General features: G+C 39.2%; 2 protein-coding genes across 2 annotated transcripts in view; one reads left to right on the top strand and one right to left on the bottom strand.

Annotated features, from left to right (window-relative positions):
* Nucleotides 1-9,704, bottom strand: part of TMEM27 (transmembrane protein 27) — a 28,351-nt gene extending 18,647 nt beyond the window's left edge. Inside the window, exons 1-3 of the mRNA XM_006775211.2 lie at nt 9,565-9,704; nt 9,203-9,261; nt 4,967-5,052 (exon numbers count right to left, since the gene is read on the bottom strand). Of these exons, the coding sequence (XP_006775274.1) occupies nt 4,967-5,052; nt 9,203-9,261; nt 9,565-9,622 (203 nt within the window). The 5' untranslated portion in view covers nt 9,623-9,704. The remainder of the gene's footprint in view (nt 1-4,966; nt 5,053-9,202; nt 9,262-9,564) is intronic.
* Nucleotides 9,705-12,900: 3,196 nt separating this feature from the next.
* Nucleotides 12,901-14,402, top strand: part of CA5B (carbonic anhydrase VB, mitochondrial) — a 45,479-nt gene continuing 43,977 nt past the window's right edge. Inside the window, exon 1 of the mRNA XM_006775227.2 lies at nt 12,901-12,994. Within this exon, the coding sequence (XP_006775290.1) occupies nt 12,938-12,994 (57 nt within the window). The 5' untranslated portion in view covers nt 12,901-12,937. The remainder of the gene's footprint in view (nt 12,995-14,402) is intronic.

Below are 14,402 nucleotides of genomic sequence, written 5' to 3'. Positions count from 1 at the left end.
TGGTGTCTTAGGAAGCACTATTTCCATAATTTACCCAAGACTGATATTACCAAAAAGAGGGCAATACTTTTAACTGCATAGGGTCTTCTTCAACCGAATACTAAGTATACCTCCTGCATGGCACTTCCAGGGAGAATAGTAAGTCTAAGGCATTAAACAAACAAAAAAGTCACTGCCTTTCCTCAAGTGTGGGGAGCCCTGGACTGAAGGTGATTCTCCAAGAATTGGCTCCATTGCCATTTCTCATCAATGGCGCCAGACAGGGCCAAGTGCATCCAAGGGGTCTAAGAATCAGGCTCTTGTTTCTGGAAATCAAAAGGACTAAATAGGAGCTGGGATGCTGTCTTACAAGCACAAGGCTGTTAATCCCCTTACCATGGATACAACAGCACGTTGTTCCTTGTTTAGATCACAAGACTTTTCCTTGAATAGGCACAGGAGGAAAGCCATTTGTGCCCTACACCATTAACTCAGAAAGAAAATGTCATGCCTGAGTTAGACTTCTACCTCTCTTGCAAAAAATAATAGATTATCTTAAAAGCCAATATTTGAGTAAAATTTTACATTTAGATTCTATTTTCCATAGAAATTATTTTCAATATTTCAAAGTTCCTGTGAAGCTATTTTAGTAAATCTGGCCTAAATCTTATTGTAAAATCTTGAAAACACCTGGTTGTCATCTTCAATCAAAGTCCCAACAAAACTTCAAGTAACCTGCCATAACGAAATCAGAACTTTCTATCATTTAAATTTTTCTATACATCTCCTATTCTACTATTAAGAAAATCCAAAAAAAAGAAAACCACTTGATATCAAGGATTGTAAAAAAGTGCTATAAGCACTAGGATAGGGGTGGACTACAAGGGGTCAGTGGGAGAAAAAAGGGGGCATATGTAATACTTTCAACAATAAGGATTTTAAAAAAAACATTTGTTAGTAATGATTCCAAAAAAATCATATTTAGTCCATCCTCCTATAATATCTGGTAGAGCCAGTTTCTTGGGTGTGGGGGCCTAAGCTGTATGAAACCTGGTTTTACCCATCATTTAAATATCAATGCCTATCACATACTACTTTCTATTCTTAATTTAATTATCTGGATCCAACCACAGCAATGCAGTTCAACAGGCCGGCCTCAGTAGACCACAATAAAAAAAAAGAGGTCCATGTTCCCCTCACCATTGATTTTGGTGCTCTATCAGCTCTTGCTTCTTGAAGGCATTTGGAGCAACTGGGTAGCTTTCCCGTCACTTCTGGCTATTACAAAGTCTCTCCCCTCACATACAACCAGACAACTGTACTCTCTCTGAGCAACTCTCCCCCTGACTGGAGGGAATCAAGCAAGGAGATCACTCAGAACACACGGTCACTGGTGTGGCATGGGCCCCAACTCAGCATGGGCCCAGCTGTCAGTACCCAACCTGGCTGCAGGTGTAGACACATTGGAACTCAGTCCCGCCCGAGTGCTGTGGGGAAAAGAGTGGAAATGCCACAGCCTCTCTCCGAATCCCCAGCCTTCTCTCCCACTGCCTGCTTGGGCTGATGGGGACTGGACAGGTTCAGCTCTCCAGCACCTCCTGTGTGCATGCAGCCAGGCCTCCCTTTAGAAAGGACATTCTCTTTCACAGTCAGTCAGTGTTACACTGGACCAAGAATATGCCAACTGTGGGTTTCCCAGTACGCCAGGACATCCTCAGGAGACACTGAGCTCGCTGTCATTGGAGGTGATTAAGCTGGTATAAGAGATACTCTAGTAAGGACCAGGCAAAAAGTGGGATGAAAATGAGAGTATTGATTATTCTGTTTATTTCTTGACTATGTTTAGTGAGTTACACTTTACATTTTCAATTCAGTGCATCTCAGTATCTTCAAGTTTTCTGTAATATTCATAGAATAAGCAATAATGGGGTGGGCAAAACAATAGACAGCAAATGTGCAAGATTTGAATCCCTGAAGCCATCCCAGAAAGGGATATTTCCAGAATTCACTCTGTTTCACACTGGCACCAAAAGACCTCTGAAAGGCAATATACTTTATTTATTTATTTATTTATTTAAAATATGTTTTTATTTCTTTTAGAGAGAGAGGAAGGGAGGAGAGATAGAAAGAAACATCAATGATGAGAGAGAATCATTGATAGGCTGCCTCCTGCACGCCCCCTACTGAGGATTGAGCCAGAAACCTGGGCATGTGCCCTAACCAGAGTCAAACCATGATCTTCAGGTTCATGGGTCAACGATCAACCACTGAGCCACACCGGCCAGGCAAGGCAAAAGACTTCAAACCTGAGCCAGCTGCCGAGTGTGTCTTCCATGCACCCACCACATGGGATATGGTCACCTCTGTGCAAAGTTATCTTTAAGCCCACCTAGCATTCTGTGGTGCCCTTTCCCACAGGGGAAGCATTTGTGTAAAGATGAAGCCTCCTTTATGGCAGGGCATGTAGAATTCGGCCCGCACTTTGAATTGCATTTTAAACACATCCTAATTCATTCGGCAGACTTGTCACTCAGCCCCAACAACAGTATTGCTGGGACTCACAGCCTGAGCCTTTACAGAAAAAAGTTTGCTGACCCTGATCTAGCTTTGCATTTTTTATTTTTTTTTCAACTGATTCTGGCAACAAAAACCTTTATATATCTTCTGCACCCAATTCCAAAGAAAACATATTTTTGCAATTAATCCAGGTCAGATATTCCCAGACTCCGACAATGCCCAGAGTTCTGAAAAAAAAAAGTTTTTAAAGTGAATTCCTCAAAATTAATCTGAAATGTTTAAATGAACTTTTCCTAAGAATGGAAACATCTCATTTAACATAGTAATTTACAAGATGAAATTTAGGCACTTAGAGGATATAATAGTAAAATGAGCACAGCAACATATAAAACCTGCTAAATAAGAAGGACTAGAAAATAAAAAGAGATTAGTTAAGGGATGAGTAATGTGAGATGACTAGTAGCTTTTTTTCTTTTGAATTTTTTTGTGATGCTATTATCTAATTTTTGTTTAAAAAAATTATAAATAATTGTGAAAAGAGTACTGGAGGTTCAAGGCATCAAATAAAGGCAAATATATATTTTCTAAACATCTATAAAATAGTAGAGTTCACTCAGAGCATAATTTTGTTTTACTATAGACTTTATGTATATATATGTGTGTGTGTGTGTGTGTGTGTGTGTGTGTGTGTGTGTACACACAAATATATGGATCATATGTTTAATTCACTCCCCCCAAATTCCACTCCTACTTTATTTCTTGTATTTATAGCCCATTCATCATATATTGTGTGGGTTTGAGGGAGACTAATAAATAGCAATCCTCTTTATCAGCTTCTGGTGCATTATAAAGTTAAGACAAAAGAATGCATCAGATAGGAGACCAAAATAAAAGGCTGGGTTGGAGGATGTGACTTTAATCAGCAGATAAATTTCCTTCCTAATTTAAAAAAAAATCCTTAAATGAAATTAATTCCTCTACAGTGTCCCATGTAGAACTGACCTGAGGCAGTATCACCACACACTGGAGTATTATACAAGATATTCAACATCTTATGACCTGCACCTACCAATCTAAACAGTGCTCAGCTGTAACCAGCACACAGAGCACTCCAGGTGTGTGCCTGCCCATGCAGGGTCAGATTCTGTACTTACTGTAGGGAGCAGCAAATGGCTGCGGCCTAAATGCAGGAAGGCTCTGAAAAAGAAGAGAACCCAAGCCCAATTTCTCCTTGCAGCTCACCAATCAGATCATTCATTTTTACCTCTCAAGAGAAAGAATGAGGGATAGAGGAGAGAAACCAGGAGTGTTACCTTAATCACAGATAGAGATAGGAGGAAACATCATAACTAGAGAAAATTCCTCTGGATGAATAGATAAAAATGTAAAACTATTAAAAATTGTCCTAAAGCCTTTAAGAAAATAAACAAGGTACTATGATAGATACCAGCAAACCTATACATATTTATTTTCAAAATGAATACTATGGATTTATTTGGTCCCCTCCCTCCAAATTCATATCTTGAAGCCCAAACCCCAAATATAACTGTAGCCTATGTAATAAATAGGTAATATGCTAATTGACGATCACACCCTCACAAGATGGCAACGGCCACAGCCACAAGATGGCAGTGCCCAGTCCCCCCAGCCCCCCGGGGGGGCGGGGGGGGGGGCACAGCAGGTGTGCGGCGCAGCTGCCGTCAGAGTCCCCCAGTCCCCTCAGCCCTGTTAGCAGTGAATTTTCATGCGACCATTACCTTTTTAAAAAAATCCTTACCTAAGGATATGATTATTTCTTTTAGATCATCTGTTCTTAGGGAGCAGGCTGAAGCCAGCAGGTGGGCAACCCCCAAGTGTCCCAGACTGTGTGAGGGTGCAGGGTGGACTGAGGGATTCCCTGTGTGCATGGATTTTCATGCACCGGGCCTCTAGTTTGGAGATAAGGGCCTATAGGAGGTCATTATGGCTAAATTAGGTCATAGGTGGAGCCCTAATAATATAGGATTAGTGTCCTCATAAGAGATACCAGAGAGCTCACTCTTTACCCTTCCACTTCGCCTTTATTAAAGAGGTCACATGAGCACACAATTAGCTGGGGGCACCTGCAAGCCAAAAGAAGAGCCCTCAGAATGAAATCTACCTTGGCAGCACCTTAAATTTGGACTTTCCAACCTCCAAAACCATGAGAAATAAATTTCTGTTGTTTAAGCCACCCAGTCTGTGGTATTTTGTTACAGGAGCCGAGCTGACTAATACAATGAGAGTCGAGTTCTTATCTATACTATCTATTTATTCATTAGCAAGAGAAATTTGCATATAACAGAAATGCAGAAAGCTTTTGTAAAAGTTAAACAAAAATGTGGTTCCTTTAAAATGAGATTAATGTTTTTTCATAATCAAGTTTTAAATTATTACACTATCTCAAATAATACTGCAAGTTATCAATTAAGAGTTTTCACTGTTTACTTACTCTGTTTTTTCTCTGTTGGGAACTTTCCTCATGGAGAAAGCCACCATTGCTTTGAAGAGATATTCTTCATTTGTATCCCAGGCATACTGAAGAGAAGTAAAACAGAAATAAAAAGCAAAGAGGCATGAGGTAAAAATTAGTGCACTGGATTGCCCTGACATGTGTTGCTAAGTGGTTAGACTGGATTCAATTCCCAGTCAAGGGCACATGCTGAGTTGGGGATTCACTCCCCGCCCCCAATCAGGGCGTTTGTGGGAGACAACCAATCAATGTGTCTCTTTCACATCACATCTACGTTTCTCTCGCTCCTTCTCTCTCTCCCTTCCACTCTCTCTGAAAAGCAACGGGAAAAATAGCCTCAGGTGAGGATTAACAACAAAAATGGTACACTGGATCCTAATTGTGGTCACAGTATTCCACCCCATCATCTTTCTTATATACTAAAAACTGGAAACCATGATAGATCATATCACCATAATGTTCAGGATAGAGTTTCTTGTACATTCTATCATTCCAAGTGTGGTATGTTTTCCATTGCATTATCTTCTTCAGATCTGCAGTATTAATAGCCAATAAATATGACATTTGGACATCTCATAATGGACAAATACAGTCAGTTCCCTTCCTCCCTTTCTTCTTCCCCACAGAAACTGATTCCCCCTCTCAGCTTCCTTCCTTTATAAACATCAGTGCAAATTTTCTTAGCTTGAAACCTGAGTGTATGTACATGTTACGGGCTGAATTGGGCTGCCACTCCCAAAGAAACATTAATTTTTATGTCCTATCCCAGTACCTCAGAATGTAATCATAGTTAGAGATTGTGTCTTTACGAAGGTGATTAGGTTAAAATTAGATCAATAAAGTGGGCCCTAATCCAATATGACTGGTGTACTTACAAGAAGAGTAAATTTGGATACACACACACACACACACACACACACACACACACACACACACACACACTGAAAGAAGACATGTGAAGATATAGGAAGAAGACAACCACCTACAAGCCAAGAGAGGCCTGGAATGACTCCATCCCTCATGGAACTCAGAAGGAACCAACCCTGATGACACCTTGTCTTGGATTTCTAGCCTCCAGAACTGAAAGAAAATAAGCTGCCATGTTTAAGTGACCCAATCTTTGTTACAGCAGCACTAGGAAACTAATGTAGCCTACTCATATTATAGTGACTAATCAAGTATTACTGGAGAAAATCACAAAACGGGGTTTCTTGGTTACTCTAAATTCATGGTGACCTACTCCCAAATTGTCTTAGGTTTCCCCATCAGTTTTCTTTCTCTCATGGTTCACAATAACTATTCCAAGCCCTCTTCAGTCCCCACAAATCTCAGTGCTATCCCTCACATCTCACTAGATGCTCTTGCTTCATAATTTATAGATACATCTCAAGTCATCAATTTAAACTCCCCCAACCTCCTGTCACCAAATACAATGCTTCCTCCATAGACACACATTCTATTTATACCCTTCCCTGAAGGGACAGATGTGGTTTTTCTCCTCCTGTCCATGGCTATTCCACCCACTTCTATTAAGAACACTTCCCTTCTGCCCTTCTCAGGCTCTAACCCCCAGGTGGGCACTTTTTGACTCGAGGGCCACAATGGGTTCTTAAACTGGACCGGAGGGCAGAAACTAAAGCATGGATGGAGTGTTTGTGTGAACTAATATAAATTCAAAGTAAACATCATTACATAAAAGGGTACGGTCTTTTTTTTTTTTTAGTTTTATTCATTTCAAACGGGCAGGATCTGCCCTTGGGCCGTAGTTTGCCCGGCTGCTCTAAACAATATCAGTTTCCCCCCTCCTGTTGTTCAATGCTACTTGAGCCTGTCATTTGACTTTCAACCACACTCAAGTCTTTTCCATAAAACAAGAGCAAAACCAAATCACTTTACTCAGTCTTCCTTTTTCCACCTACTTATGTCTCTCTCTAGTCCTTCACAGCCAAAATATTTGAAGGAGTTGTCCATACTTTTCTCATTATATGTTCAATGACCATGACCACTTCTTCTTAAACTCCCTCATTATCTGCCTTCCAATTCTGAAATTCTAAAAGCACAGCTCTCTCTAAAGTTATCAGTTATCTCCACATTGTTTAACACAATGAGCATTCTTCATTCTCATCTTGCTTGGCCTCTCAACAGCATTTGCTGCTCTTGAAAACTCCCTTCATCTTGAAGCACTCTCTTCCCAAATGTGATACAAGAGTTTACTAGTTTTCCTCTTGCCCCCTTTGCAGATTCACTGTCTTCTACAAGGACTTCAAGTTTTAGAGAAACTCAAAGCTCTCTCTCCTCTTGGACCTCTGTACTTTCCCCCCGGGCACTGTCATTTACTCCAGCTTTCCATTATCATCTTAGAACAAATGACTCAGGAATGTATATCTCAAGCCAGCTCTGTCCTTGCCTATTTATCAAGAATAGCTCAAACACAACAAGTTCAAAATTAAAGTCTGTTATTGTCTTTACCTGGTTGCCTAACTCATAAATAGGACATCACCCATCCAGTTGCATAATTAGAAACAAAAGCTCCATCCTTGACTCACCCTTGTCATACCATCCCAGTGGCTCTCGAATCCCTTCACTACTCTCTACACACACACACAAACACACACACGCTTCTTTCAGTGTGTGTGTGTGTGTGTGTGTGTGACAAATGAACATCACCTCTCACCTACGCTATGCCAATCACCTCCTAATTGATGCCACCTTTCTACTCTAGCACCCTCCAATCTGTCTTCCACACTGTTGTTAAACTGTCTTCCAAACACAAATTCTATCATGACATTAAAGGTAATATCAAAACTCCCTAACACAGTCCACATATTCTTTGGCCTGACCCCTCCTTTCTCTCTAAGCTCATCATGTGTCATGCTCCTCCTCACTGCTCCAGTTCCAGAAAACTCAATCTTCCTTCTACCCCTCACTGTCACCAAGTTCCTTCGTAGAGAATCCTTTGCACATGCTGTTTCCTCTGCCCTTTTTTCTGTTATCCCTTAGTTCACTTCTACTCATGCTTCAGACCTCACAGCAAATGCCAGGTACTGAGGCCAAAACCCACTTGTACTTCTCCTTCCTGTAATATTAGTCCAGAATGCACATTTGCATTTGGTTCACTGACTATTCAATGGCCAACCAATTCTCTGACTACTATAATTCCATAAGGATAGGGACAAGCCTGGTTTTAGCTGCTCTGCATCCCTAGAACCCAGGATCCTGGGATAAACAGTATATAGCACTAGGAGAGAGAATGAATCCTGCAGCCAGACTTGTCTGGGTTCCATCTTACCTTTACCACCTGCTGACTTGAGATCTTGAGCAGGTCACTTTCTTTGCACCGCTCATCCATTTGGTGAGAATAGGAATACCTGTACTACATCCCTCAAAGTGTTATTGTGACAGCTAAATGAGCTGATGTGAGCAAATTGCTCTAGAAGGGGCCCAACTAGAAAGTAAACTAGGTTCTCAATAATGATTACTCATTGAGTGAATAAAATAAAACATAGCCTCTAAACAGAATACCTCTAAGTTTCTTTAGCGGTTCTCTACTGTTTATAGTCTAAGCATCTTAATATCACCTTCTATTGGAGGAAATTTTCAAAGACCATACTGGAAAACTGAAACTAAAGTTACAAAATACCATCTTATTAATTCGATACTCTTTACTGTTCCAATAACTACATGAGCACCATGAGTATTAAATTTCAATTTTATAACTATACATTTCATGTTATTATTTTGATACTTAGGAAGAATTAAGAAACTTCATCTTAGAATGTGAAAATTTGTGCTATGAAAACTCTTAAGCGGATGAAATATGACCTCTTTTCAATGTCTACAAAACTGAGGCTAACAAAATTCAAATGACCACAATAGTGAAGCACAGAACCCAACCAAGACCTAACTGCCAGATTCAGGCCCCTTTGCTGCACTATGCTGGGTTGAAATGTTCAACAGTGCCAAATTGTTTTGTATAATACAAACCTTCACATATTTTCTAGCATAAACTGTAGATAAAGTATTTTAGGCAAAATCATTTTATTAACAACTTCTATTCTACTATAATATTTTCATTTTTAAGAAGAACTGGATTTGAGGTCTTTAGAAGCAATCTATGCAACTTTAAAATAACCAGGTAAAAAGGCTCATTATTAGAGAAAGCACAATGTTATTAGCAAACAAAATTTAAAATGAACACGCAGGTTCTCCACTTACTGCTTTATCTCCCAGAGCTGTTCTGATACTAAGTCTCACTTTAAAAGCATTTTCTGCATCTGCCAGAAAGAAAAAAGAGCAGTGTATGATAAAATCTGCCCAAACTGAGCCTAACAAATCCTAATATCTAATGCAAATGAAATCAACAGAACACAGAACTGCAAACAAACTGCTCCCCAAATTCCTGAAGTTTAACTGTAATCACCTTAGGTAGTTTAAAATTGTCTTTCAAACTCATAAAACAGCTCAACTTTCAAGCCACAACATGTCTATAGATTTTGAAAAATAAAGAGGTCTTTCAATCAAAGACTTACCAAACATTAAAAATTATTCATCTATTTTTAAGTTTCAGGGCTACATACCTGGTTGACAGAGTTCAGCATGAATAGCAGTTACCAGAAAAAAGAGCAGCCACAACATTCTTTCGGAGAGGAAAACACAAGACAAACCAAGGGAAAAATAATCCACCCTCCACTTAAAGCTGCTTTAGCCATTCTGTGACCTGGATTAGAATAGCAGAGAAACAAGCAAACCACCAGCTAGAAGGTTTAATGATTAATCCCCATCACTTAGGTTAATACTTTGATAAAACAACCCCATCTCCTGTCAGTTATTTACAAAAACCTGTTTGGAAAACAGGTTAGTTGTGCCTTGCAAACTCTAGCTTGAAAGAATGTTTCCTCTGCTGACTCAAAGTCAGAATTCCCCCCCGACCCCCCGACACAGGACTCCCTTTGTTGTCTGGTTAAGTGCAGGATGGAAAGAATTGAGTCCTCTCTGGAGGTTTTTTCCAGGTATGAACTTCCCATCTTTTCAGGACTAAAGTATCTATCTGGCTGACAGATAAGCTATCTTAATTTGGAAAGCTAATATCACTCCTTTCTATCTCTGGAGACAAAGGCCTTGCAAAAAGGGCCTTACCTGCCTCACACTTCTGCAGGTAAACATCCTGGCCCAGCTTCCAAATCAAAGGGAATGATTTTGGTCAGCCCGAAGGTGTGGCAGCTGTGCAAAATCACAGCTGATGACATAGAGCAGTGCTGTCCAATGGAACACCCTGTGATGATGGAAATGCTCTTAGCTGCACCACACAAAGTGGTAGCCAGTAGACATGGGCGACTGTTGAGCACTTGAAATGGGACTGGTGCTGCTGTGAAAGGAATTCTTGATTAAATTAAGTAGCCACATGTGGCTGGTGAGCACATTGGTCAGTGATGCCATAGAGCAGTCATTAAGAGCTGCCCACCACAAACTAGGTCTGCTGGGTTCTTTCTTTAATCCACCAAAGAGCACCTCACTGGTGCAGTTGTTCTAATTACCTTACAGTGAGGAAATCAAGGCTCGTGTTCAAGGCATTGGTGGCAATGGGAGGAGTGCATAGGTGTCACTTGAACCCTCTCTCCACCACACTGAACCACACTGCATCTCAGGTCATCACGGTGTAAAAGCTGAAACTACAGCAAAACCTCAGAGATGCTCTGAGTAAGATAAAGAATGGACAAGACTCCTTCCCTGGGGGGCACTCTGTAGAGGCCAGTAGAAGCCCCACAGAGGGTCCATGTCAGGGCTGTCCTCTCTCCCATGCTGCCTCTTCATGCATTTGCTCCCCAAACTCGACCTTGTGGCTTGAAAACCATGAGTGGGAAAATGAGGTTGGGTGACCCGGATGTTCAATAGAAAGTTTGGATTGTTAAAGCAACAATGAGAAAATGCAAACAATGACACTTCTTCAACACTTTGAGAGTCACACCATTTCCCCCTCCTAATTAGGGTGGTATGTTATCATCTGACCCATTTGTTTGCTAACTCCACCTGAGGGAACTTGTTTGCCTTTCCTCCACTTTGGTTGCAAGGGCTCAAAGTCGGGAGAAGTTGCACTAGTGGGAGAGGCAGCCGAAAGTTAGCCCAGGCATTCTAGAAGTGTCACTATTAAGTGAATTTTCATTTAACTAAAATGAAAATTTCCTAGAAGGAAAAGCTCACATAACTAACCCTTGCAAACAAGGTCAGACTAGATCAAGTTATCTTGGCAAATGTTAGATAAGATAAAGTCATCATGGGAAAGAAAAGTCAATAGATAGAGATTGCAACAAGCTGATAACTGGCATCAAAAAACAAGTCAGGTTAGAGACAGAAATCCAATTCAGCTTTCCTTTAGCCTGAAATATCATAAAGGTATCAAATACCTCTTTTTCTTTTGCTTAATCATCTATGTGACTACGATTGAAGACAGGAAAATGCTGAATCGTAGTCTAAGCCATCCATTTGAAATGAGAAGAAAATCTCTTCCCTATTGAATTATGACTTCCCAATGTTTGTTGCATCATTTTTTAAAGGTAAAAAAAAGCAATTTAAGTTCTTTATATGAAATAACAGAGAAGACAAAAGACAAAAGTAGAAATCACTTGTAATTCCACCAGCATCAATGATCATTGTTAATGTCCAAATATTTGGAACATATCTTTCTTAGCCTTGGGTCTTCCTGTGTGTGTGTGTGTGTGTGTGTGTGTCTGTCTGTGTGTGTGCGTGTGTTTGTGTGTGTGTGAATACAAATAGATTTCTTTTTAAAAACAAAACTAGGAATTGGAGCCGTGTTCCAGAGTAGAAACCTGAAACTAATAAATAAGTCTAGGAGATCTAAGGCATAGCACAGTATGGACAAAAATACTGTCCTATAAATTTCAAGGTTGCTAAGAGACTACATCTTAATTGTTCTTACCACAAGAAATTATAATTATGTTATGTGGTAAAGGTGTTAGCTAACACGATGGTGATAAGCATATTGCAATATATAAATGTATCAAATCAACTTAGTGTACACCTTAAACTTGTATTGTTTCTATTAGGCTCATTAACAAACTTGAGGTTATACTATTATGAAGCTTTGTCCCCTTCTTGCTTGAACTTAGTGTATTTTGGATATATTTCTACATCATTAACTATTCCTCTATAATATGGTAATGAATCATTTGCTTTTAATTCTAATTTATTTTCCATTCTACTATAATAAAAATGCTATATAAAATATTCTGGATGCTAACAATTTTTTGCTCACTTGTAATAACACCTTTGGTATAAATTCTTAAAATTTAAGTTTTGGAGGCAAATTATATACAAAAAATGTAAGATTCTTTTCAGAACTGTTATGTCTGTGTACATATCTCTCTTGCACTATGTGTGTATTTATTTTTCATTGTCCTGCATCAAATGATATGCAAAAATGTAAAATTCTTTTCAAAGGTTTTATGTCTGTGTACATATTTTTTTGCACTATGTGTAAGTTCATTTACCCGTGTCCTTAAAGCTCTTTTGGCAAATAAAATGGTACAGCAGTGTATAAATACTGCTTTGATTTGCAATTTTTTGTTTCATGTAAAGCTGAACATTTTATATGTTAAATGGTCATTTGTATTTTGTTTGTAAATTGCTTATTTAATGCTTTGTCCTTTTCTGTCAAAGTGTTTGTTTGTCCTCAATTTTTTTTGCACCAGTGTGTGTGTGTGTGTGTGTGTGTGTACAGACATTCTCTGTCAGTTATTAATTTTCCCTTTCAATTTGATATGATTATCCTCTTGCATTTTCCTGGTAAGCAATCCTGTATTTCATGTCATTTACACATCATTTTCAAGGTATCTCCTACTTTTGAACAGTAATACCTCACTGTTTATGCTGTTGTTGTTTTGTCTCCTTGTAGTGGCCCTATCAGAACAGGTACATCATAATGGTGAGAATAGTATGGAGCCTTGTTGCCTTCCTTACTCTAATGAGAATGCTGATCTTCCACAGGATCTGGTGAGTCACTGTCAATATGATGTGTCTTGAGATAAAAGTATGTTTTATTCCTAGTTTACTAAAAGTTCTTTCTATCAGTAGTTGATGTTGAATTTTTTTCAGCTGCCTCTTCAGTATGTATTAGTATGATCATTGGGTTTTTAATCATTTGGTGCATTAAACGAATGAATTTCTTTACATTTATCCAACCCTTAGAAGTACTCATTTTGAAGCTGTTTAACATGCTACTTATTTTGCTATTGTTTTCTCTTGGATTTTTAGATCTAATTTTATAAGAAGAATAGCACATGGGTTCCTTTTCATGTGCTAATTCTTGATGATTTTTAAAAATCATTACATTACCATCTTGAAAATTGGATAAAATAGTTCCAGTATTTTCTATTAGAGAAATATTTTAAAAGCATAAGAAATAAAAACTTTACCAGTAAATGATCTGGACCTTGCATATTTGGGGCAAGCAGTTCTCTGAAAATTTTCCATTTTTTCTCACTTTTAGTCATTTCAGAATTTCTTTTTTTAAATATACTTGTATTGATTTCAGAGAGGAAGGGAGATAGGAGCATCAATGATGAGAGAGAATCATTGATTGGCTGCCTGCTGCAAGCCCCCCACTGGGGATCGAGCCCGCAACCCGGGCATGTGCCCTGACTGGGAATGGAACCCATGACCTCTTGGTTCCAAGGTCGATGCTCAAAAGCTGAGCTACACCTGGCTGGGCTTATACTTCTTTTAAAATATATTTAGACTCCTTATAATTTCTAAGAAAATCATTGAATTCATTCAGATTTTCCAGTATTCTCATGAGCTTTATAGAATATTTCCCATAAAATATGTGTTGCTATGTTCCCTATATATTTGGTAGTGAATACATTAATTTTTTTCTCATTTTCCATTAGACTTGCCAGAAGTCTTGCTATTTTTTGTTGTATTTTCAAAGAACGTGTTCTTGGATTAATTTCCTTTCTTGTCTTTCTATTTCTGACTTATCTATCTTATTTACATTTATTAAGTCCTCCTGTTAGAGGCACCGCTCACCAACAGCAGAGAGGTGTTACCAGACAGGACAGCCCAGAGTCAATGGAGAGGGCTGTACCCAACATTGATCCTTGTCTTCTCATATAAATGAATTTATACCAGAGACCTTGACTCTGTTGTGAAAAGCCAATTTATTAAAGCAATTAAAGCATGCAACTTGATTGAAAAATCAAAATAAGCAAACCTTTTGCCGAAACCAGTTTGGCTCGGTGGATAGAGCGTCGGCCTGCGGACTGAAGGGTCCCGGGTTCGATTCTGGTCAGGGGCATGTGCCTTGGTTGCGGGCGCATCCCCGGTGGGGAATGTGCAGGAGGCAGCTGATTGATGTTTCTCTCTCATCGATGTTTCTGGCTCTCTATCTCTTCCCTTCCTC

The sequence above is a fragment of the Myotis davidii genome, unplaced genomic scaffold (assembly GCF_000327345.1).
Source record: "Myotis davidii unplaced genomic scaffold, ASM32734v1 scaffold889, whole genome shotgun sequence".
Classification (NCBI taxonomy): domain Eukaryota; kingdom Metazoa; phylum Chordata; class Mammalia; order Chiroptera; family Vespertilionidae; genus Myotis; species Myotis davidii.
The sequence above is the reverse complement of the archived record's forward strand: the minus strand, read 5'-3'. Positions and strand labels throughout refer to the sequence as shown.